Below are 26757 nucleotides of genomic sequence, written 5' to 3'. Positions count from 1 at the left end.
CCTGGCCGCTGATTACGCGCAGCCAGACACCAAGGCGATTAGAAGAACACAGCAGGGCACACTGTGCATCAGAGAAGCTTTGAAAACCAGTTTCATGACTGGCAAGGCTACGGTGTGACAGTTCTGTTTGTTTCTCCTTGATGAAAACCCACTGCCTTGCTTGACTCTACTTCCCTGTAAGCCAACCGCCCTCCCCCCTTCGATCACTGCTTGCAGAGGCAATAAAGTCATTGTTGTTTCAAAATCATGCATTCTTTATTAATTCATCGCACAAATAGGGGGATAACTGCCAAGGTAGCCCGGGAGGGGTGGGGGAGGAGGGAAGCACTGGGTGCGGTGGTGGATGAGGGGAGGAGGGAAGGACAAGGCCACACTGCACTTCAAAACTTATTGAATGCCAGCCTTCTGTTGCTTGGGCATTCCTCTGGGGTGGAGTGGTTGGGTGCCCGGAGGGGCCCCCCCCCCCCGCCACATTCTTGGACGTCTGGATGAGAGGCTATGGAACTTGGGGAGGAGGGCAGGCGGTTATACAGAGGCTGCAGCGGCAGTCTGTGCTCCTGCTGCCTTTCCTGCAGCTCCACCAGGTGCCAGAGCATATCAGTTTGATCCTCCAGTAGCTTCAGCATTGCCTCAGGCCTCCTCTCATCATGCTGCTGCCACCTCTCCTCTTGCTCCCGCAACCTCTCATCTTGCTTGTCTCTCCTGTCCTCCCGTTCATTTTCTGCTTTCCTGGACTCTGCCATTGTTTGCCTCCATGCATTCTGCTGAGCTCTTTCAGTGCGGGAGGACTGCATGAGCTCAGAGAACATTTCATCACGAGTGCGGTTTTTTTCGCCTTCTTATCTGCGCTAGCCTCTGGGACGGAGATGATAGGAGGAGCGTTGAAACATTTGCAGCTGCAGGAGGAAAAAAAAGGGAGAGTAGTATTTAAAAAGACACATTTTAGAGAACAATGGGTAGACTCTTTCACAGTGAACCAAGCTGTTAACATTACATAGCACATGTGCTTTCAGTACAAGGTCACATTTTGCCTCTTATATTGAGGGCCTGCCGGTTTGGTGTAAGAGATCACACACGCAGGGCCGGGCAACAGAATTCAGATTGCAGGCAGCCATGGTAAGCACAGTCTTTTGGCTTCTTTAACTTTCATAACATGTGGGAATGGTTTCAAACAGCAGCACCCTCCTTTCCCATACCAAGTGTATCTTCTTGAGGTGTAGCATGTATTGCAGGGGAGGCCCTAGGCTAGCTGCCAGCAACTGGCGCCCTAGGTGAACCATCCAATCGGCGCCCCCCATCCCCAAACCCCAAGGGTAGATCTAGGATGAGGTTTTTGGTAAACTGGGAAACATTTAGCCCCTTTTTTTCCTTTTAATGTTTTTTTTAAGCATTTTTTTTAAACAGAGGCATAATTAATCGGTTTGTCCCTCCGTCCGTCTGTCCAACGAATGTTTCTGAGATCAGATAAAATAGAGACACGAAATTTTCCGAATAGATTTGTACACAACAGCTAGATGATATTTCAGTCCGATTTCAAATAAAAATGCATTAAAATGTTAATTATAGTTTTTATTATTACAAATCCAAAATCATCCATTATGCTATCCTGCTTTAACTGCCATTACCACCACATCCAATATAGAAAGAAATAAGAAAACTCTTCAATGAACTTTAACCTGTATTTACAAAACACTCCAAATAAAAAACACTCTGTGCTCTTAAAACATGACTTTTCTTGCTTTAAGTTTTGAAAATTCAGTCACTAGTTCTTTTAGATCCAGTTTTCCAGCTATTTCATGCTCTGTTGACATTGTGGCAAGTCCAACAAGTCTCTCTTGCACCATTGTTGAATGCAGATATGTTTATATCAATTTTAACTTTGAGAAGCTACGTTCTCCACTAGCTACGGAAAATGGCAAAGTTAAAAGAATGCGTAGAGCTATAAAAATGTTTGGAAAACTGTCTGAGTTTATTTTCACAAACAAACTTCAGTACTTCTTCAGGAGTGGAATGTTTCTTAAGTCATCTTGAAAAAGCCTGAAGCTCGCTACACAAATCTGTAGCATCAATGTCTTTTGAATTTTCATTAATCAAAGCCGACTCCAGTTTTATACAAAATTCTCTTCTCTGTTTTGCTGTTTTCTTTTGCAAGCTGTTGATATCATATAGAAAGCCAAATACTGACTCTAGCTGGTGCATCTGTTGAAATCTTTCCTCAACTAAGTGAATAGCAGTATCAAGGACTGCAAAGTAGAAATTCACTTTGAACCTTTGTTTTGGGTTCTGAATGGGTGTGTCTCGTCCTTCATACAAAAACTGCTGTTTCTTTTGCCGAATGTGAACTGGCTCTGGTTCAAATTCTGTCGGAAAGTCTCTTTCTTCAGCAAGCTCAAGAGACTCTACCAGTGGTCTTTCAAACCCTTCATCACTTCTGAATTCCTCCAGAATATTTTTAGTTTGCTGCAGTTTTTGAATAGCAGAATGTATGTTCAAGTTCTTTTCCTGAAGCTGCTTACTAGTGAGGTTAATCTCAAAAAGGATATTATACCACAAAATGAGTGAAGTCACAAATTTGAACTTGGAAAGGCCATTTGCAAGAGCTTCTGCATCTGAATGTGCCATATTGCAAGATGATCCAGTAAAGGTAGTATCAGAAATTTCAATTAGGGCATCATAAATATTTCCCAAGTACATAGCAAAGAGGCTTCAAAGCATCAATGCAACTCTCCCATCTTGTCTCACTAAGTGGTTTCACAGTTAGAGAATTCACATGGCGAGTCAGAATCTTCCAATGGCGTGTTGAGCCTGAGAAAAACACATAAACACGTTGCAGCCCGTCAAAGAAACTGCTTGCCTCCAAACAGCGTCTAGCAGCTTCATTGACAACCAAATTCAGAGAATGTGCACTGCAAGGAATGAAAAAGGCCCTAGGATGGATTTCCATCATTCCCCTTTGCACACCATTGTCTTTACCCTTCATATTACTCCCATTATCATAGCCTTGACCATGTAAGTTTTTTCAACAGATAATGACATTGTTTCAAGCTCTTGTAGAATAGTTTGTCATAAATACTCCAGTCGTCTCCTTCAGTGGTACGAAAACCAAAAAATGTTCCTTTATGAGCACTTCAACATTATCTTCACCTGCAGACTTTTCCATATCCACAAAACGAATGATCATCATTTGTTCAACATGACTCACATCTGGTGTACAGTTCAATATTATTGAAAAGTATTTTTGCAGAATGGGCAGCTTCTACAATTTTCTTTTTAATGGCATTTGCTAGGATTTAAATCAGTTCATTCTGCATATTTTTTCCTAAGTAATGAACTTCTGTTTAATTATTTTATGTAGACGCTCCTTCATGACTGGATCAAACAAAACTAGGTATTCAACAAATTTAAAAAGTTTCCATTACCTGGAGTGTATAATTTTTCATTTCTACCGTGCTGCAGAATGCTAAATTTTGCCCACCGAGAACTCTCGCTAAAGCAATCAGATGCTCTAATATTTGTTGCCAATATTCTTTTTTCCTTGATCACACATAAATTTTCTTCATCGATAGTGTTTCCTTTTTTCAATCATAATTCAAGTTCTTTCCAATTCTGAAAAAATTCCAAATGTTCTGTACTTCTTTCATGGGAAGAGAGAATTGAAGATATGTTTTTCCAGGCCTTCGAACTATTTTCAGTAAGTGATGTACCAGTTGCTTGATTTCAAAACAACTTGCAGCAAAAGCAAAAAACAGAGTCCTTCAACACTGAATATTGTAACCAGTTTTGATGAATTTCTTCCCCGTTAATGAGTTTCCTCTTGTAATGCTGAGCAGAGAATTTTCTTTTATTTCCATCCTTAGGGAAGGGAAATTCATGAACTTGTTTGGGTCCATGTTCCATGAGAATTTGCCTCACACTGTCATCACATCTGGGCTATAAAGCTGTAACTTGTTTGTAACTTCGCCATCCTTTCTTCCTTCTACTTCATTTACTTCAATTTCTGCATGTATCTCTGAAGATGAATAATTTTTTTCCACTTCCATATCAGTCTGATGCTGCGAGCTGCCTTCATCTAGAAGTAAGTTTTCATCATCTTGAGTTTCCAAACTGCTTTTTTGTGGATGTGAGCTACCCTCATCTTGAAGTAATATAACTTCATCTTGATGTTCCAAACTGCTTCCATGTGGATGTGAGCTAATCTCCCCCTCTCCAAGTAAAATTCCTTCTTCTGGATGCTGTGAACTGCTTCCATCTTTATTTGGATTAAAGAGAAGATATTTCAGGAAGGATCCCTGCTGTTTTGCTTGGTCCTTTTTCCTTCTCAGCCTTTTATTTATAATACTCAGCTCCTGAGGGTTTTCTTTTTCCTCTTTCTGCCATGGGGCATTTGAATATTGCTATGTATTGTGCTCCTGACTGCAAGCATTATAGCGTTAAGGATCGCTGACACACCCACCACATGGTTGGCGATTTAAACCACATTGCAGCCATCCCAACACGTCTTTTCACTGCTTAAAGGTTCAATTATTAGTAACAGACACTCACTTACCTATTAAAACAGTTAGTTACAGCATTTACAAGGAAACAAAATGACTTTTTTCGACGTTCTAACCCGACACTGGTTGTTTGGAAAGTAATCCCCTTCCTCACGGTTAGCTGCTTGGAGTGTGATGTCATCACTTTCATAGTCTATTAAGCATTAACGCTGTTACTTTTCTTTTATGGACCTTATTTATTACATGTGAACCAGGTACAACAAAGAAAAGTTCATAATTACACAGCCTGATAATAACGCTAAGGTTTAATAATGCTTTTAAAGAATAAAGAATAATATCTTTCAACATTATAAATCCAAAATGCGTATCTTTATTCTTTGGCAACAAGAAACACAATTTTCCACAGTATTCACTCGATTCTTAACCATCTACCTGCAACGTGTGTTAAAATGACTGTTTGACATGTATGAACTTGCGATATCTCCGCTCTACATGAATTTCCGGCTATGCGACCTTGATGTATATTTGAGTTAGGTGTCATTAGCATTGCAGCTCTTGCTGCTGGCGGATGTGTTTCATTGTGGCTGGGTTATTGCTCATCAAAACTGTGGAGTGGCTTATCTTGACCCTATGTCCCAAATTGAAAAAAAAAATTGCTAAAATATTATTTATTTTTGCAGTAAATAAAAGATTTGACATATTAATAAATTCTCAGAAATGTAGAGAAATTATAATTCATATTCCCTCTGTACGCTCAAGGGAATTAAAATAATGACATCTTCGTGATTTTATTTGTATTTTTTTAATCTTTTTCATTTTTTTAATTTGATTTTTGTCCTTGAATTTGGCGCCCCATTTAACTTGGCACCCTAGGCGACCGCCTCGTTCGCCTATATAGACAGGTCACCCCTGATGTATTGGCTACAGCTAGATAGATAACTAATAGTTTTACATAAACCAAAACCTCACTTTGGGCTACACCTAGCCCTGTAATATCTGAGAATAGTGCTCCCCATCTTAAAGGCCTTTTCTTGTCCATCCCCCAACCCCCTTTTGAGTGGTAGATGGTTTTATGGAATGCTCTATAACATTTAAAAGTCTTTTTGGACCTTTTAGTCCCCAGTCTTTCCCATTATTCCTCCCTGTATACAAGGAGCTAACTTGCCTGCTTGCTGAAAATCAGGTAGGCCACTGTACTGTATTTGTTATCCTTTATTGTCCTATATGGGTTACATATAGGTTCTTCTATTTGGTGGCTCAGAACAGAAGGTGATCCTAACATGAAGTGAAACTTGTTTGGGAAGTATGAACTTAATTTTGCACCTTGGTTTTTAGATGTTTGAGGACTTAAACTCACACATTCAGGAAGGGCACAAGGAACTGTGATGCAGTTGCAACATTAACTCTTTGTGTCCGAATAGAGAATACAGCTTCCCTAAACCCTCCCTAAACATAAAAACAAACATATTATTAAATATGTATAAACAATTTTGTAAGATCTATAGACATTAACAAAAATGGAATAAACTTCTTAAATACATTTTGTGTGTATAATTTTATTTTATTTTGCTCTGTTTTTGTATATAGATACCTTTTCTTTCCTTTGAAACCAATAGCTGTAATCAAATATCTCTCTTTTAAGGGGATAATTCTTTATTCTTCAGTGAAATGTCTACTCCATTTCCATCTACAGTAAAAAAAAGCTGGATCTTGATAAATACTTTGAGAATTATCCTTTAATAAATTGGCCGACTAGTGTGTATATTTGCAGGTGGCAACAGGGTGTTTCTAGGGGACACAGCATAAAGCTATTATTATTCTCCTAATGAAATGTTGCTGTCACTATATTTACAAGTAAAATATGGTCCCATTTAACTACAAATGTTTTATTGGCTTATGCTTCATTACAACCATCTGTCCAGAGCAACGCTTTCTCTTTGTTCACACTAACAGTGTACTTGGATCTGCATGACTGCTTCAGGGCTGGGATGTCACTCTCTTTAGTGAAAACAACTCTGGGGGAAACTCTGATGACAGTAACTTTTTTAAGTTGGGTGACTTTTACATAATTCCAGACAAGTTATGATTAACCATTTACCAATAGTTTAAAAACGGCATCCAGCTAGAGAAGCCATGGGTCATTGTTGGAATGTAATTGATGTAAGAAGCACATCTGGCTTCTCTTTTTCTCAATTGGCTTTTGGTGTAAAAAAGCAAATATCGTGCAATATCCTTCCCCTTTCAATGGGGCAGGCAATGTAAAATTGATGTGAGCGGCAAATTCTGTCAACTTTGTTTGCTTTTTTCAGTGTTCATAAAAATACAAAAGAAAAAGATGAATTATGGCCGTATGGTTAAGAGATGGGAAGAGGGGAATTTGGGTTCAATTCCTGTCTCTGCCGCAGACTTCTTACGTGACTGTAAGCAAGTCACTTAATCTCTGTGCCTCCGTCTTCCCTTCAGTAAAATGGAGATAGTGAGACTTCCTTCTCTCGCCCTTTTTATTGCCTGTTTTATTTAGACTCTCTCACTTGGGACCACTAAACTCTAAATAATATTAATTTTGCAAAAAACCTGAAAATATCAGTTTGTGGCAGATTAGAAGATAAAATATTTCACAAATGTTAAAACTGAAGTGAGGCTTGAACCAAAACTAGTGTTGCTCAAGTCTGTTACTCAGCATGCTTTGAAAGAAAGAAATTGTATTTTAGTAATGCAGTGCTGACTTGTAGAGCCTGTTCCACTTATCACTTGAGATTTGTTATAAAAATAACAGGCTTCGTCAACCTTTCCTTTTCTCCCTAGCTGTTCTCCTAGGTTAGGAGCCATTTCTTTTCTGGGTTTTTCATTCTTTCTACTGTCACTGCTACTGCTGTTTCTGGATGGGCACACCATCCTTCATGGAATCACTCTTGTATCATAGAGATGCTGGTCTGCAGATCAGTGTAACATACATCTGCTTGGGGCACTCTGGAAACAGAGAAACATAGCAGTGTCATGTTTCCCTTATCTGCATCCTTTTTTTCCTGTGATATGCCCCTTTTCTGAGATTTTGAACAGCAATTGAACAGCAATTGAATTGTGCTGATTATCCAGCACTATGAATAGATGGTGAAATTCACCCTGGCATGGAGAACCAGGGCAAAGCCCTGTGCACCATTTAAACCTCACTATGGGTACTGATGAAGAGGAGGAGATGGAGGTGGAATAGGTTAGGTTAAGAGATCCACTGGCCCTACAACTAGCAGCAGGTGCTTGGGGCAGCAGTTAGAAAGGGGCGGCAATTTCTCCGGCCACAGCGGCAATTCAACGGCAGCTTCTCCTCTTCGCTGGCCACGGCGGCGAATCGGCAGCTGTTTCTTCCTTTTGCCATCCGCGGTGGCAGTTTTTTTCACTGCTTGGGGCAGCAAAAACTGTGGAGCCGGCCCTGACTAGCAGGGAGAGACTGCAGTGATTATTCCACCCTACTGATATTTGTGGAGAGTCAGAAAAGGTAACAATAACATAGGTAATAGTCACTTTGCAGCAGCTTACCTTGGCCCTGGAGGTGGGGCGAGATTTCACCTCTCCAAACCCTCCTGTTCAGAGTGAGCATGACACATGTTTTTATCATTTTTTTTTGAAGCTTGCATACTTACCTCTCCTGCATCTTAGTTATTCCTGTCCATACAGTGCACAAAGTGTAGGATGACTGAGCCCCCAGATATTTTGCATTGTATCTTGATTATAAGGCTGTTCAAAGCTTCTCTTGATTTTTTTTCAACTCAGTTGGAACTTATTTGTATAAGAAAAATGAACCAAAACAAGGGAGGAAGAGGAGGAAAAAAAAGTATGTTAATCTACTGCACTAACAAAAGAAATCACTGTTGGTAGGTTTTAAATTCTGCTATGCAAATTACAACTCCCTTGAAAAATTTCAAACTGATGCATTACTTACTTTGTCAGTGTACTGTCACAAATACTTCCAGCCATCACTATACTCTTCTATTTTGTAGCAGCTTTCTCTGACCCAGTTTTCAAGATCACCATCTAGTCAAACAGCTGCTGAATGAAGCCCATTAAGCCTCAAACACTATCTTAACAAAAAAAATCATCGCTAGGAGAAACCATTGAAAATGGAAATAGTCTGAATGAACTAGTCAGCTGCACAAACAAATATTGTCAAGTGTTCTTTGCCTTGCATTTCATGCATTTCAAGTCAAGCACTGCTACTGTACATTTCTAATGGATTATGTGTGGTTTGTTTGTAATGTCAAAAAGAAATGCATAGATCTAACTTCTTGAGTGGAACGGGGAAGTCAAACATATTCTAATGACTGTCTGTGATGACAGCATTTAAATGTAATATTTATGGTTCTTCTACTGCTCTTGAGATCCACTTCTTGTATCCAAGGCTGATTGTATAGGCAAGAATGAGCAAATGCAATGCAAATTTGAGAACACAAAAGGGAACTTAGGGGAGGAAGGAGGAGGGAAGAGCAAAATGTTGAGAGCTGTTGTGGTTTGTGAGTTTTTGTTTTAAAAAAAATCAATTTTATTTCTACTAGATTATTTCCATCACAGTGCACATAAAACCAAAAGAATAATGTCATGCAGTATATAGTGTCGGCCAAATTATGGTTGTTCTGAGGGAGAGAAGAATCAAGAAGCCCAAATGCTCTCCTCCACCACTAGTGCTTCTGCAGAGAGACATTCACTCAGAGTCCGGAATTGTTGTGTAGGGTGACCGGGGCCTCTGGGAAGGGGCGGGGCTAAGGTGTTTGGTTATGTGCAGTTAGAAAGTTTGGCAACCCTAGTTGTGAGTTCTGACAAGAATGGTCAGTGGAACACAAGGTTATATCTTAGTGGCATGGGAGTGTGGCCATGATCCTGCTTCCCATACACAGAAGTAGCTGTAGCTGGAAGGCTGTGCTAGGTGGGAGATCATGCTACGCAGTTTATAAACGTGTCGGAAAAATGTCTAAATGCTCCTGGAGACATCTGCTCCTGACCTCTATGGGCATAATGTTTCCAGTCATTGCCACTTGCATGATATACCTCCTTTCTTTCCTTTTCAGCTCAGCTCTAGGTCGGAAGTGCGCGTGCGCACACACCCCCCCCCCCATGTACACATATGAATGTGTATGTATAATTATTATATATCTATAAAATTAATTTAAGAAGCTTTGCCATTGACCTCAATGGCATCAGGGTCAGGCCCCTAATGTTCAAAAAAGCTGCTGGATAGACATCTCTAATAATTGAAATCTTCTATTTGCAGAAAAATTAGAACATAGTCATCAGTGGAGCACCTTTCCCCACAACCATGGTCTGGAGGAATCCATATTAGTGGTATAGTGAGCATGTAGTATACAGTGTTGACTGACCACACAGCAGGATGTCACTGCGAGAGTTGTGTTGCACCTAAATCCTTTGACATTTGGTAGGCTGCTCTCTGTACTATGGACTGAGAGGCAGCCATTGCAGGGACTCCAAATAAGCTTTATAGGCAATTCCATTGACTTTATAGGCATTATCCCCACAAAGTCACAGTTTTGACTAATTATATACGGAAAGACTTCTGGGCCAAATCTGCCCTCATATATTCATTTATGTTGGGATATTTTTCAGTTTACCGAAATTTGTATTATGTTAATTTTATCAGAAATTGAAATGTGCATATTTTTTTCTTTAACATAGTGCCATCTGCTTATTAGTGCAGCGTGTGTGTGTGTGTGTGTCGATAGATAGATAGATAGATGCTTTCTGAAAATGTCACCAGCCCTGATGTCTGAAATCCTCAGTTCTTCTTTGAGTATTGGTCCTTATGCGTATTCCACTGTTGGCATGCATGTGCTTTGTGTGCCTGAGATTAGAAGATTCTTGCTATCAGTGTCTGTTGGTCTGCACCCTTCTTCTTCATGTGTTCTGAAGGAAAGTACACAGGGCAGGATAGATTGACCATGTCTTCAGATGCTTTTTACCATGACATGGTCTGTGATAGACCCTTCAATGTCCATGGACTTCATCCTCTGACTTTAAACCTTAAATACTGTAAATAAGACTTTTTTAGTTAGATTTAGTCTTAGTCAGTCTAGAATTAGTTATTAGAATTTGGGGACATCCCTTCCCATTGCAGGAAACCCCCATTCCTAGTACAGGATTCAGATTATGCCCAGGATTCTGGGCTTTAAGAACTGTATCTTCTGCCCCTGCTCCTTTCTGGTCAGCAGTGACCTCCAGCTGTGCCTTTACTTCCTTTGAAAAGCTCTCTCTCCACTAAGGTGCTGCATGTGCTGCTCCTTTCCTGGGTGACCCTGGCAAGCAGGAATTCAGATATAGGAAATATCTTACAGAGTGTGCAATGAGGCCCAATCTGATCCTGGCCAGGCAGACCACCAGGACCACTGGGCAGAAACATTGAGAAGTGCAACTCCTAGCAGTGCAACGTCTGACTCAGGTGGGCAAAAGGAGAGCCAAGGACTCAACTCCTCAGGCTCAGCAGGAGACTAGAAATGCTCTCAGAAACCTTGGGGTAAGTTCCCACCTAACTCTACTTCCAAAAGGATGGCTTCTTCTCTGTCTCTGTCCAAAATGGGTGATCCCTCATGTTCTGGTTCGAGAGATGTAGGTTTCCCTAAGACTCCTGGGTGCAACGAACAGGCTCATAAGACCAGAAGTACCTAGTGCCGGCCCTGACGTCTGGAGCAAGACCAACTCCATCAATAGCCAGCACTCAACACCAGGAACCAAGAGAACTAGCAGTACTGATCAATAGATAGACGTAGAGAGCCATAGACACCGACAATACCACCACACTCTCATAAAGAAGCACCAATCTCTGAAAGCCTCCTCTTACCGGCTCTGATGGTATATGAAGAAGAGAGTCTGCATCTCCCAAGAGTGGGAGAGAGTTGTACCATTCCAGAGGATATTTTCATGCAGTTGGATTCACAATATCCCTTTCTATAATAACCTGTCCTCATGAGAGAGGTTCTGACACAAATGGTCCACAGGGACTATGAAAGGGAGAAATCTATCTCCCAATCCGTCTACTAGTTGCTATATGCCAACTTCAGTGGTACCAGTGACACCACTCATAGACATAGATCCGATAGTCTAACAGCTCCTCCACGTAGAGAGGGCAGCCCAGACAGAGGATCGAGAATCTCCTGGGCCCCACCTCACATGTCTGGATACCCTCCAGAGGACCACTAGTACCCAATGCTTGGGACCGCCACAGCCTACCTTTGACCCTCGAGCTGCTCTTACTGGGGACCATGGTGATTGAATCTCTGCAATCCTACCTGGAGTCTCATCACCTCTCTAAGATGAAATACAATAAGGACAAATGCAAAGTACTCCACGTAAGAAGGAACAATCAATTGAACATATACAAAAGAGGAAATAACTGCCTAGGAAGGAGTACTGCAGAAAGGGATCTGGGGGTCATAGTGGATTACAAACTAAATATGTCAACAGTGTAACACTGTTGCAAAAAAAACCCCAAACATCGTTCTGGGATGTATTAGCAGGCATGTTGCAAGCAAGACACGAAAAGTGATTCTTCTGCTCTATTCCACACTGATTAGGCCTCAGCTGGAGTATTGTGTCCAGGTCTGGGTGCCACAGTTCAGGAAAGATGTGTACAATTTGGAGGAAGTCCAGAGAACAGCAACAAAAATAGAAAACGCCAGCTATGAGGAAAAATTGAAGAAATTGGGTTTGTTTAGTCTGGAGAAGAGAAGACTGAGAGGGGATATGATAACAGTTTACAAGTACATAAAAGGTAGTTACAAGGAAGAGGGTGAAAAATTGTTCTCGATAACCTCTGAGGATAGGACATGAAGCAATGGGCTTAAATTGCAGCAAGGGAGGTTTAGGTTGGACATTAGGAAAGGGAGGTTTAGGTTGGACATTAGGAAAAACTTCCTAACTGTCAGGGTAGTAAAGGACTGGAATAAATTGCCTAGGGAGGTTTTGGGATCTCCATCATTGGAGATTTTTAAGAGTAGGTTAGACAAACTCCTGTCAGGGATGGTCTAGATAATACTTAGTCCTGCCTTGAGTGCACGCGACTGAACTAGAAGACCTCTCAAGGTCCCTTCCAGTCCTACAAATCTATGATTCTACCCTATTAGACCAACCAGATCTCCATCCAGAATCCATTGAAGAGGAGGAAGAGGAGCCTGATCCAGTGGTACTGCTGACACTGACAGGAATATCATCCTCATCCCTGGATGAGGCAGTTTCTCCTGCCTCGTCCTCTCCCCAGATGACCATAGGCAGTTTCAAGAGCTGTCAAGGAGTGGCAGACTCCCAAATCCATATAGAAGCTCAGGACTCTCATCACAAGCTCTTGGATATTTTATAAATCTTGAGACCTATAAGAGTAGCACTTCTTATAAAAGAGGCCATTCTAGAACTGCATGGCATACTCCAGCAACAGATGCCTACTTCTAAAAGGGTGGAAAAGAGGGACTTCATTCCATCCAAGTGTGCAGTTTTTGTTTACCCATCCTGCTGTGGTGGCCCAAGTGGTCAAAGAAAGGAGTAGGCAACAGCACCCAAGAGCTACTCCTGCAGATAAGGAGGCCAAATGTTTCGACATTCTGGGAAGTAAGGTTTTGATGTCAGTCAGCCTCCAATTCAGAATATCCAACTACCAAGTCGTGCTATCAAAGTACAATTTCATGAATTACTTGAAGTTCTCAGAATTTAAGGATAAACTCCCTCAAGAGGGTAGGGAATAATTTCAGGCCCTTATCAATTAAGGCAAGTTGATGAATAGATCGTCACTACAGGCTGCAGTTGATGCAGCAGATACAGCATCAAGCTCAACGGCAACTGTTACAGTCAGTGGTCAGCCTGTGGAATTGGTGCATTTGGTTTACCCTATCAGCAGTACACCTATCAGGCATGCACAATTCAGTAGCAGATAGCCTCTACAGACATTTCTCTATCAACCACAAAAGGAAGCTGCATGATTCCATGGTGAACAATATATTCAGTTACTGGGGAACCCCATATTGGGACCTCTTCACAACTCATGCAATGCAAAATTTACTTCTCCAGAGGGGCTCAGGGTCAGGACTCCTGGTGCCCATTTAGACTTATGGGCGGGTCATTTAAGATACACTTTTCCCCCATTCCACTCTTATCCCGAGTTCCCTGAAATATCGAACAGGATGGAGTCATAGGCACGGTTGTGGGGGGTGCTGCAACACCCCCAGGTTTTACTGTGAAAAGTTTGCTGGTGCTGTCAGAATGAAGCCAGAATTATTTCGCAATTCTTGAGAATTCGGGAGCTGTGCTGCACCCGTGTGGTGTGAGCAGGAATTGTGCTTTTTCACATTGCTTTTGAACACACATGGTTTACAGTTTCGTTATCTGGCTTTCAGCACCCCCACTATAAAAAGTGTTGCAGCACTGGATGGAGTAAGAATCATTCTCTTCACTCCCTGATGGCCCTGGCAGTTGTGATTTCCCAGCCTTCTTCACATGTCAACCTGTCCACCTAGCAGCATCCAGTCCTTCCTGGATCTTTTGACCCAGGACAAAGGCAAGATCAGACATCCCAATACGGACTCTCTCTATCTCATGGCATGGTGTTGGGTTGGTGTCAAACACATGACAGACATTTTCAGAAGCCATTCAAGCCATCCTTAACAGTAGGAAAGAATCCAGCAGGAAATGCTGCTTAGCCAAGTGGAAGATATTCTCTATTTGGGCCCAGCGCTGTCACATGTCCCCAGAGGAATCAGGCACTGGATTGTCTCCTGCAGGCCTTTCCCTTAGCTCATTGCGAGTTCACTTGGCAGTGATCAGCACCTGCCATCCTTCAGTTGTTGTGCATTCCATTTTTACCCATCCTGTGACAGTACATTTTCTTAAAGGTTTGGTTTGAATCTTTACTCCAATAACCATTCTGATTGCAATCTGCGCTTTTGACTGGGTACTCTCAGCCTTAACTAAACCACTGTTTGAACTATTAGCTGGGTGCTCAATGTCTCACTTATTGATAAAGCTTGCCTTCCGAGTGGCCATCATTCCTGCTAGAAGGGTGGGAGAACTTGGAACCCTTCTAGATGATCCACTGTATACAGTATTCCATAAGGATGAAGTCTCATTGAGATTACACCCAAAATTCACCACTAAAGTAATCTCAGACTTGCCCATAAATCAGACAATACAGTTACCTATATTTTTCCAAAGCCTCATGCCAGCTCTGAAGATAAGAGACTCCATTCCCTGTGTGTGTGACAAATATTAATGCAAAGAACAAAATCAATCACTAAGTTACCTAGACTATTTGTTTCCCTAGTGGAGCGAATGAGAGGTCAATTGATCTCCTCTCAGAAAGTCTTCAAGAGCATTTCAGGCTGTATCCTTCTGATCAGTTGGTGCATATTCCTCTCCCGCATAGAGCAAGAGCCCACTTTACTAGAGTGCAAGCAGCTTTAGTAGCCTCACCCCAAGAAATAAAGCAGCAACATAGAATTCTGTTTGTACCTTCATGACACATTACGCCATAGTGCAAGCCTCCATAACTAACAGATTCTTTGGTGTGTCAGTCCTCCAATCATCTTTGCTGCCCAGATTCTCACGCCCTTCTCATTGCCTGTATGACAGTCGCCCACAGTGACTCAACACAGTGAAATAGAATACACATAGGGACCAGCATTCAAAGACGAAAGAGAAATTACTTACCTAAAGTAATTGAATTTCTTCAAGATCCCTATCTGTATTCCACTACCTGCCCTCCTTCCCCTCTGCTTCAGATTCTTTCCTTAATTTATGGTAGAGAAGGAACTGGAAAGGTGGTTGGTCCACGCCACCTTTTATACCTTTCGTTCAGAGCATGAGGAGGAGAGGGGAGGAAATGCAGACCAACAGACACTGCAAGCAAGAATCTTCTAGTATCAGGTGCATGGAGTGTATTTGTACCCACAATGGAATACAGATAGGAACCACACATCTCAAAAACTCTACCTGCTGTAAGGTAAGTAGCTTCTCTTTCCAAGAAAATCCCCCTTCAGTTGTGGGAATGATGCTATGAAACTATTATTTTGTTTTATAATGACAAATCTGAATGTTTTTGTAAAACAAATGTGGGAAAAATTCTGAAACTGCAATTTTTAAACCAAATAGAATTCAGTACTTTTGTCTATGGCACCTTCGTGAACATTTTAAATTTCCTCTATATGTTAACATAAGTTGAATTATAAAGAAATTTTATAGTTTACAGTTGAATTGTAGTTCAGCTAGTTTAATGTTGACTGGTAACTTCTATTTATTCCAAAGTGAAATTGACAGGTTTTTTTTTTCCTACTCTTCCACACAGGTATCATTTTTCTTGTTCATTATATTTGTGGTATATACCATGCTGCCCTTCAACATGAGAGATGCTATAATTGCCAGCGTCTTGACCTCTTCATCCCACACCATTGTGCTGAGCATCTGTCTATCAGCTACAGCCATCATAAAGGAACACTTGGTTTGGCAGGTAGGTGATTCATAGAATTAATCATTGATTACGCACTGAATTGCCAGGTAAACTTGGCAGCAGATACTGTGATCTATGCCTGGGAACATGAATTTATTTCTCTTTGCATTTTTGGATTGCTTGCCAACCTAATTAACAGCTTCACTCTTTCTTATATTAAGGTTAAATGTCAGTTCTGTTAATGGATAGCTGAACATGCACTCCACCAGTAGAATCAACGGCTGCTTAGTAATTATCAACACAGATACTAAGGTTAGCATAGCCTTTGTATGTGGCATATCCATTATCCTGATTTCTGAATTACAATACCATTTTTCCAAGTAAAGACTATTTCTAATGTAACTGAGCTCTGTTGCTTTTGTATGAGACATTGTGTACAATTAAATTCACAGATTTTTTTAAAAAAATTCAAATTATCAGAATTTTTTTACATTATTTGTAATAATGTGTGAATCTCAGCTTTGATTTTAAAACACATTTTGAGGAGAAAATGTATATTTAACTTGGAAGACAATTTTCATGTTATCAGTGTTAGTATAACCCTATAGAAATAGATGGGCTTGTTTAGGAACAAATTATCATTTTTCTTTTGCATTGAAACTGCATTGCTTAAAAAATAATTTGCTTAGATTTTTGTAAATGTATACATAAAAGAGGCAAGAAAATTAACAGAATGACAGTAAGAATACCAACCAATCAATGCATTATAAGGTGATGAAGAATGAAACCATTTCCACTCATGTTTTGGAACTTCAATTAGAAAAATTTAGAGAATCCAAGTATAGTTTGTGTATAACGTATTCCAAATCATAGGTGAATGTCAATAAAGCTGACTTAAATATCTTGAAACTCCTACTTTAGGGAAGTAGATTTAAGGTTTAGTTCCAGTTCTGAGTGCAGGGTTGTGTTATCAATAATATTAAATGAGGCATGAGGAAAAGATTATCTGAGGTTTATTTCTTTGTAGGAGTTTCACTTGAATCAGGAATATGGCCTCACTTTCTTCCTGCCTATTGGCGGTGATTTTTGGTCCTTGGGTTGGGGAAACACAAAGAAGGTGCAATTATTCTGGGCCTTCTGCAAGGGCTAGTGTCACTTTAGGCCAGAATATTATAGAAATATTCAACTACATTTTAAAAAAATCATTATTGATTAGTGTAGTAGCTACCACTTATGTGTGTGTGATTATATCTGTGTAATATCTGTGTATCTGGAGCATAACTAGTACTGTCTAGTTCCCAGACAGTAGTTATCGGTGGTTCACAGTCATCCTGGAAGGGCATAATGAGTGGAAGCCCACAGGGATCAGTTCTGGTTCTGGTTCTGTTCAATATCTTCATCAGTGATTTAGATAATGGCATAGAGAGTACACTTATAAAGTTTGCGGACGATACCAAGCTGGGATGGATTGCAAGTGCTTTGGACGATAGGATTATAATTCAAAATGATCTGGACAAACTGGAGAAATGGTCTGAAGTAAATAGGATGAAATTCAATAAAAGACAAATATAAAGTATTCCACTCAGGAAGGAACAATCAGTTACACACATACAAAAGGGAAATGACTGCCTAGGAAGGAGTGTTGTGGAAAGAGATCTGGGGGTTATAGTGGACAACAAGCTAAATATGGGACAACAGTGTAACACTTGCAAAAAAAGTGAACATCATTTTAGAATGAATTAGCAGGAGTGTTTTAAACAAGACACAAAAAGTAATTCTTCTGCTCTACTCTGAGCTGATTAGGTCTTAACTGGAGTATTGTGTCCAGTTCTGGGCGCCACAATTCAGGAAAGATGTGGGCAAACTGGAGAAAGTTCAGAGAAGAGCAATGAAAATGATTAAAGGTCTAGAAAACATGACCTATGAGGGACGATTGAAAAAAATGGGTTTGTTTAGTCTGGAAAAGAGAGGGGATATAACAGTTTTCAAGTACATAAAAGGTTGTTACAAGGAGGAGGGAGAAAAATTGTTCTTCTTTAACCACTGAGAATAAGGACAAGAAGCAATGGGCTTAAATTGCAGCGAGGGAGGTTTAGGTTGGACATTAGGAATAACTTCCTGTCAGGGTGGTTAGGCACTGGAATAAATTGCCGAGGGAGGTTGTGGATTCTCCATCATTGGAGAATTTTAAGAGCAGGTTAGACAAACACCTCTCAGGGATGGTCTAGATAATACTTTAGTCCTTCAGGAGACTGGACTGGATGACCTCTCAAGCTCCCTTCCAGTTCTATGATTCTATGAATAAAAGGAAAATGGATTCTGCATACAGTATCCATATGTGATTGTAATGGCAATCACAAGAATATTTGTTGTTGTTGTTTTTTGCCAGCATGCTTTTCTATCTGTTCAAAATTTGGCACAACCAAATGGATGCATCCCTGATGTCACCATTTTGCAAATGGCTGGTGGCTACTTCTAGCTGGCAAAGTACCAGTTATGTTATCCTCCACTATGTGCCTTTTCATGGCTAGGAGATGGCACAATGTCACACTCCATTCTGGTAACTCTTGTTGCAGTCATTTCCAACTAAAGTTTATATTTTGAGAGTATATTATTTGTTAGGGAGAGAAGTGTTTCCACAATCTATACAAGGAAATGACTTGTTCCACAGAAACAATAATCTCTTTCATCATCTGTATCTTCCTGTTTGGTGTGGAGAGAATGGAAGGACTTTGTGCAGCCAGTGAATTTGTATAGAAACTGAATTTTCAGGACAGTATTCCACTTTTTTAAAAAAAAATATGCAGAACTGTGTACCTTTACAGTAATGCAGTGGGATCTCCAAATGCTTTAGATTTCTATTGTTTGTAACTGGGTACTTCCAGGTGGGTGTTTGTCTTGTTTTTCTTGTAAGCGAAGATCAATTCATAGCCATAGGTGAAGAAAAGCTGGATTTGACTCTCCAATTATATGGGAGAAAGAAATAAAATGTATGCCAATGATATACCTCAAACTGGATTTCATAACTTAATTTTGCTCTCTGACTCTCAGCAGTGCACTTCAGTACATGAATACAATGAAGTAAAGAAAATTTACCTTTGTATATTTTTGGAAGAATAATATATTGCCCTCTTACATCTCTATACATGAAAATAGGTATATTTTCTGATTTGCTGCTGTTAATGTATAATATTCAGTCCATATAACATGCCATTCAGGGTGTGGAGGATACATTGGAAATCATTGTTTAATACTTATTAACACTTGTTTACTTATCTTTAAGTTTCGGTGTATTGCACAGCTCTATAAATGACCAAATGCCAGAGCTAGAATAGCTCTTCTCAATTACGTAACAGGACCATACTATAAAGACTTTTCTTAAACAAAGAGTGGTTGTCAGTGAGGATTAGATCGGGGTTTGGCATGAAATTGTTTCACAAAGATTAGTAGTTAAAATCTAGAGAAAAGCAAGCTGTCAGCAGACTAGGGTGACCAGATTTAACGGGGAAAATATTGGGACATATGGGGGAAGCAAAAAAAAAAAAACCCGCCGAAGTGGCCAAAGCCACAATATTGGGACAAATGGCATCTCTACCATGCATCAGTCGGGACGCAGGACAAAGACCTAAAAATCAGGACAATCCCAATTTTATCGGGATCTCTGGTCACCCTACAGCTGACTGAACCTCTAGACCTTGAGCTCTTTGGGGGCTGAATTGGACAAATTGTAGTTGTAGAGCTAAAGTTGGCTCTGATTTAAAATAAATAAACAAATAAACCTTTTGGCTTCAGTGCCATTGGAACACAATATAGATTGGTTCCATAAAAAGAAAGTAGCTTACGCTGCCAGGCTTTAATTGTGTTTATTTTATCTGACAACAAAGCAACAGATTTTTTTGTAGAAGACCCCAGCTTCAAAGACAATAATAATATGCTCTAATTTATGTAATTGCACATTTTATTCATTTGTACTGTTTACTTATCTTACAAAATAATTAGAAATGGGATGGTAGTGAGAGAGCCAATTTTCCCGCTGGTAGACCTCAAATACTCGAATGTACACAAATGCCTAGATTGCCATTTTGAATGAAATCAGTTCTCAGAGAAGAATTTAGTTACAGAAATGATGTATATGTCAGTTAATGGGTGTTGTCTGATGTGTCACTTCCCAGGGTATCTCTTTCAGGAGCATTATATCGTCTAATGACAATCAAAATTGTGTTATACATCATTTTGCAAGTTACTCTGATTCCCAGCCCACCAGCAGAAAGGAATCCAAGTTCAGAAATACATAATCATTTTTGAACTAGGTTGTACATTAGTGTCTTTACTGTAGCTTTGATTAGTCTTCAAAACAGACTTTACCCAACATGGGTTGAGAATAAAATGTGTATCCAAAAGACTTTAAGTATTCCAGGTTTAACCTTAACAGCGATGATCACTAACAACATATCTGTAATAAAACACTTGTTTCACTCCTTCAGTTCTGTCTCCCTCTTTTTTAAGTTAGTTAAACAGGAAAAAAACAGTAGGGAAAGAAAATGGCATCAGGTATATTTTAATTGGCTACTACTACATGTCTTTTCTCATTCCTATTGGGGAAAAAAGAGTGGGGTTTTTTCTTTGTTTCTGCACCTATGGGAACACCCCAAGCCCCTGAAATAAATGTTAATAATGGTAATCACATTGTGGGTGAAAATTTAATAGATTCATAGATTAAAACGCCAGAAGGAACAATTCTGATTATGTAGTCTGATCTCTTGCATAACACAGACCCTAGCACTTCTGTTAATTAATTTCTGTTTGAACTAGAGCATATATTTTAGAAAAAACATCAAGTCTTGATTTTAATAATTTCCAGTGAGAGAATCACCACAACCCTTGGTAAATTATTACAATGGCTAACTAACCTTACTGTTAAAAATCTTGGTCTTATTTCTGGTGTGATTTTTGTCTAGCTTCAGCATCAGGCATTGGATCTTGTTATACCTTTGTCAGCTAGATTGAAGAGCCCATATCCAATATTTGTTCCCTATTTAGATACTTATAGACTGTAATTAAGTCACTCCTTAACCTTCTCTTTGATAAGATTAATAAATTGAGCTTCTTAAGTCCTTCATTATAACTATCCTTTATTCATTCTTGGGGTTCGTCTATGAACCCTCTCCAATTTTCAACATGCTTCTTTAACTGTGGACACCAGAACTGGACATGGTATTCCAGTAGCAGTCATACTAGTGCCAAATACAGAGATAAAATAATCTCCCTATTCCTCTTCTATATTCTCCTGGTTGTACATCCAAGGATTGCATTAGCCCTTTTGGCCACAGTGTCGCACTGGGAGCTCATGTTCAGCTGATTACTCACAATGTTCCCAAGTTTTTTGCAGCATTACTGCTTCCCAGGATAGAGTCCCCCAACCTGTGAGTATGGCCTGTAAGGTTTTTTCCTAGATATTTATATATACCTATATTAAAATGCATGTTATTTGCTTGCACCTATCTAACCAAGCAACCCAGATTGTTCTGTATGGGTGACCTGTCCTCTTCATTATTTAGCACTCCCCTAATTTTTGTGTTATCTGCAAACTTTCACTCATGATTTTATGTTTTCTTCGAGGTCATTAATAAAAATGTTAAATAGCATTGAACCAAGAACAGATCCCTGCAGGACCCCACTAGAAACACAGCATATCAAAGATGAGTCCCCATTCACAATTACGTTGTGAGAGTCATCAGTTGGCCAATTTTTAATCCATTAAATTTGTGCCGTGTTTGTTTGTATCATTCTAGTTTTTTAATCAGAATGGAGTGCAGTACCAATTCAAATGCCTTATAGAAGCCTAAGTATATTACCTCAATACTATTACCTTTATAAACCGTTTGGTAATCTTGTAATCTCAAAAAAAAAGAAGTTATTTTGACAGGATCTATTTTGCATAAACCCATGCTGCTTGGGATTAATATTACTCCCATTTAATTCTTTATTAATCAAATCTAGTATCAGCCATTCCATTATTTTGCCTGAGAATGCTATCAGATTGTCAGTTCTATAATTACCCAGGTTCATCCCTTTTTTAAATATTGGCACAACATTGACTTTTTTCCAGTCCTCTGCAACTTTCCCAATGTTCCAAGAGTTATTGGAAAATCAACATTAATGGTCCAAAAAGAAAAGGAGTACTTGTGGCATCTTAGAGACTAACAAATTTATTTGAGCATAAGCTTTCGTGAGCTACAGCTCACTTCATCGGATGCATTCAGTGGAAAATACAGTGGGGAGATTTATATACATAGAGAACATGAAACAATGGGTGTTACAATACACACTATAATGAGAGTGATCACTTAAGGTGAGCTATTACCAGCAGGAAAGCGGGGGCGGGGGGGAACCTTTTGTAGTGATAATCAAGGTGGACCAACTTCCAAGGTGGGCAGTTGACAAGAACGTCTGAAGAACAGTGGGGGGGGGGAAATAAACATGGGGAAATAGTTTTACTTTGTGTAATGACCTATCCACTCCCAGTATCTATTCAAGCCTAAGTTAATTGTATCCAGTTTGCAAATTAATTCCAATTCAGCAGTCTCTCGTTGGAGTCTATTTTTGAAGTTCTTTTGTTGAAGAATTGCCACTTTTAGATCTGTAATCGAGTGACCAAAGAGATTGAAGTGTTCTCCAACTGGTTTTTGAATGTTATAATTCTTGTCTGATTTGTGTCCATTTATTCTTTTATGTAGAGACTGTCCAGTTTGACCAATGTACATGGCAGAGGGGCATTGCTGGCACATGATGGCATATATCACATTGGTAGATGTGCAGGTGAACGAGCCTCTGATAGCGTGGATGATGTGATTAGGCCCTATGATGGTGTCCCCTGAATATGTGGAGACAGTTGGCAACGGGCTTTGTTGCAAGGATAGGTTCCTGGGTTAGTGGTTTTGTTGTGTGGTGTGTGGTTGCTGGTGAGTATTTGCTTCAGGTTGGTGGGGGGGTTGTCTGTAAGCAAGGACTGGCCTGTCTCCCAAGATCTGTGAGAGTGATGGGTCGTCCTGCAGGATAGGTTGCAGATCCTTGATGATGCGTTGGAGAAGTTTTAGTCGGGGGCTGAAGGTGATGGCTAGTGGCCTTCTGTTATTTTCTTTGTTGGGCCTGTCCTGTAGTAGGTGCCTTCTGGGTACTCTTCTGGCTCTGTCAGTCTGTTTATTCACTTCAGCAGGTGGGTATTGTAGTTGTAAGAAAGCTTGATCGAGATCTTGTAGGTGTTTGTCTCTGTCTGAGGGGTTGGACCAGATGCGGTTGTATCGTAGAGTGAGCTCCTCAGCCTGATTTTTAAAAAAACTTTAAGATGCAAGTTATCCAGACCTGCTGATTTACAAATGTCAAACTTTAGAAGGTACCATTTAATATCCTCCTGAATTACTATGAGAATGGAAAGTATTTCTTCATTCATAGAAAGGATAAGAAAAAGGGGAAAGGGGAGAGTTGTTTCTTCTGGCCCAGAAGGTACTTTGGACTTGCTAGTTAACAAAGGACACCACATGGACCCGCAGAAAATACCAGATCTTTTGAAGCAGGGACTCCTTCGTTCAGACCAGGAACACCTAATGTGAACAGCCTGGGCACTGGAAGAGAAGTGTAGTTGAGCATGGATTCTCCCTTCTCTCTTGGAAGTTCTCGAATAGGCTTCTAAGGGAGGTTGTGGAATCCCCATGACTAGAGATTTTTAAGAACAGGTTGGACAAACATCTGTCAGGAGTGATCTAGTTTTACTTTGCCCTGCCACAGCCCATGGTTGGATTTGCTGACCTCTTGAGGTCCCTTCTAGCCCAACATTTCTATGATTCTGTGATCATCATATGATATTCTACATTATCTGGCTTTTTCTGAAATACAGAACAAAAATATTTATTAGACACTTCTGCCTTTTCTCCATTATTATTGAAAATTCTACCATTTCCATCTAGTAATGGATCAGTACCATTGTTAGGATTCCTTTTGTTCCTAATATACTTCAAAAACTCATTCTTATTGCCATTGACTCTTCTGGCCATTGATTTCTCCTTGTGTCTTTTTGCTTTCTTTGTCAATTTTCTACATTTCTAATTTCTAACTTTTAACTTATATTTACTGCAATCAACATCTCCTTTTTTATTCGATACATATGAATTTGTATAACTGTTTTCACTTCCCTTCTAAACCAGACTAGTTTTTAACCAGTGTAGCCTTCTTTCCCAATTGTGGCTTTTTGAGCATCTAGTGAAAATATTCTTAAATAGTTCCCAATTATTTTTGACATTATTTTATTTTAGTTTTTTCTACCAGCAGTTTTGGCTCATCATTGAGCTTTTTCACCAAGAGGGTGGTGAAACACTGGAATGTGTTACCTAGGGAGGTGGTAGAATCTCCTTCCTTAGAAGTTTTTAAGGTCAGGCTTGACAAAGCCCTGGCTGGGATGATTTAATTGGGGATTGGTCCTGCTTTGAGCAGGGGGTTGGACTAGATGACCTCCTGAGGTCCCTTCCAACCCTGATATTCTATGGTTCTATGATTGCTTTCAGTTTTGTGGAAGTGGCTCTTTTAAACCACCAAGTGTATGTACTACTGGTTTGGACTTTATTCTGTTTGCATATAACAAGTGTAATCAAACCATGAACATTTGCACCTAAGGAATATCTACTTTTTAGTTTTGTGATCAATTCGTCTTTATCAGTAAAGACAGGTCTAATATAGAATTCCCCCAAGTTGGATGTAACACTTTTTGATTAGGAAATTGTCATCTAAACTATTTACAAATTCTAAGGCTGGTCTTAGTACTGGCAGCATGAGACTTCCAGCATATGTCACTCAGGGTATGTCTAGTTGGCAAATTGAAGGTGTGATTGTAGTGTGGGTAGGCATACTAGTGCCAGGTTTAATCTAGCTAGCATAGATAACAATATTAGTGAAGATGTGACAGTACGGGCTCCAGTGCATTCTAGCCACCCCATTAGAAGCCTCTGGAGATCCTGGGTATATACTAGGGTTGCTTGTCTGCATTTAAATCTGTTTTCCATGTCTTCTTTACTGTTTTTACCTGCACTAAAGCTAGGGAGTGTGTGTCTATTCACGATGCAATCACACCTTCATTTGCTGTGTATTCATAACTTCAGTCTGAAGTCTGCCATGATCATGCATCATTCTATCCTACTCATGACTGGATAACTGCTTAAGTAGCTGGTCGTACTGTTCTTGGGTGATTTGGTGATCTGTAGCAAACAAGTTGCAGTGGGGGAGGTTTAGGTTGGATATTAGGAAAAACTTTTTCACTAGGAGGGTGGTGAAACACTGGAATGCGTTACCTAAGGAGGTGGTGGAATCTCCTTCCTTAGATGTTTTTAAGGTCAGGCTTGACAAAGCCCTGGCTGGGATGATTTAGTTGGGGACTGGGCCTGCTTTGAGCAGGGGGTTGGACTAGATGACCTTCTGAGGTCCCTTCCAACCCTGAGACTCTATGATTCTATGAAACACTAGCTGTCATAAATATAAAGGGAAAGGTAACCACCTTTCTGTATACAGTGTTATAAAACCCCTCCTGGCCAGAGGCAAAGTCCTTTTACCTGTAAAGGGTTAAGAAGCTCAGGTAACCTGGCTGGCATCTGACCCAAAATGACCAATGAGGGGACAAGATATTTTCAAATCTGAAGGGGGGGAAAGGCTTTTGTCTGTCTGTGTGATATCTTTGCTGGGAACAGATCAAGGATGCAAGCCCTCCAGCTCCTGGAAAGTTAGTAAGTAATCTAGCTAGCAAATGCGTTAGGTTTTCTCTGTTTTGGCTTGTGAAATTCGCTGTGCTGGGGGAAATGTGTATTCCTGTTTTTGTGTCTTTTTGTAACTTAAGGTTTTGCCCAGAGGGATTCTCTATGTTTTGAATCTGACTGCCTGTAAGATTATCTTCTATTCTGATCTTACAGAGTTGTTCTCTTATCTTTTTTGTTTCTTCTAATAAAGTTCTGTTTTTTAAGAATCTGATTGGGGTTTTTAAAAATCCCAGGCTGATCTGTGCTCATCTTGTTTATTCTCAAGCCTCCCCAGGAAAGGGGGTGTAAGGGCTTGGGGGGATATTTTGGGGAAATAGGAACTCCAAGTGGTCTTTTCCCTGATTGTTTGTTAAATCACTTGGTGGTGGCAGTGTTTTACCTAATCCAAGGGCAAAGACTTTATGCCTTGGGGAAGTTTTAACCTAAGCTGGTAGAAATAAGCTTAGGGGGTCTTTCATGCTGGTCCCCACATCTGTACCCTAGAGTTCAGAGTGGGGAAGGAACCTTGACACCATCTATTGTGTTTACCAATTTGCACAATGACCCTTAAGCATTCAAAACATGTACCTGTCAGACAATAGCTAATGCCATTTTTGACATAGTGCCTTTCTCACCCCTCTTTTGCCTCCTAAGTCCTTCTGAAATAGGTTTTAACTATTTATGTTAACATTCCAGTCATGTGAGTCTTCCCAACAGATTTCAGTGAAACCAACTAGGTTGAATTTTTGTACATAAACAAGAGGAATGGGAATTGTTCATTTATTTCCCACGCCCCTAGCATTGATGTAAAGATAGGTAAATAGTGTTACTTGGTGCTTTGATTAATTTTGTTCAACATCTTAATTTTATGCTGAGTGCTGATGTGTTCCTCCTTTTCATTCTTTTCTTTTGTTGTTAGTTTCATGCCCTCCTGATTAGTCTGCCAGCCTATCCACTAGAAGATTGGTTCCCTTTTTCCTGAGATGGAGTCCATCCAAACTGTAGTTGCCTCTCCCCATAGAAGATGAACTAATGTTCCAAAAAACCAAAACACTCTACTTTG

The 26757-nt window shown here is 40.0% G+C and overlaps 1 protein-coding gene across 2 annotated transcripts in view; it reads left to right on the top strand.

The window, feature by feature from the left end:
• Positions 1–26757, top strand: part of ADCY2 (adenylate cyclase 2) — a 442623-nt gene that overhangs the window by 78790 nt on the left and 337076 nt on the right. For both annotated transcript variants that reach the window (XM_074945057.1, XM_074945058.1), the window contains exon 3: positions 15817–15978. In XM_074945057.1, coding sequence (XP_074801158.1) covers positions 15817–15978 — 162 coding nt within the window. The remainder of the gene's footprint in view (positions 1–15816; positions 15979–26757) is intronic.

This window comes from Natator depressus, chromosome 2 (genome assembly GCF_965152275.1).
Source record: "Natator depressus isolate rNatDep1 chromosome 2, rNatDep2.hap1, whole genome shotgun sequence".
In the NCBI taxonomy this organism is placed as follows: Eukaryota; Metazoa; Chordata; order Testudines; family Cheloniidae; genus Natator; species Natator depressus.
Note: the sequence above shows the minus strand (reverse complement) of the source record. Positions and strands in the feature narration are given on the sequence as shown.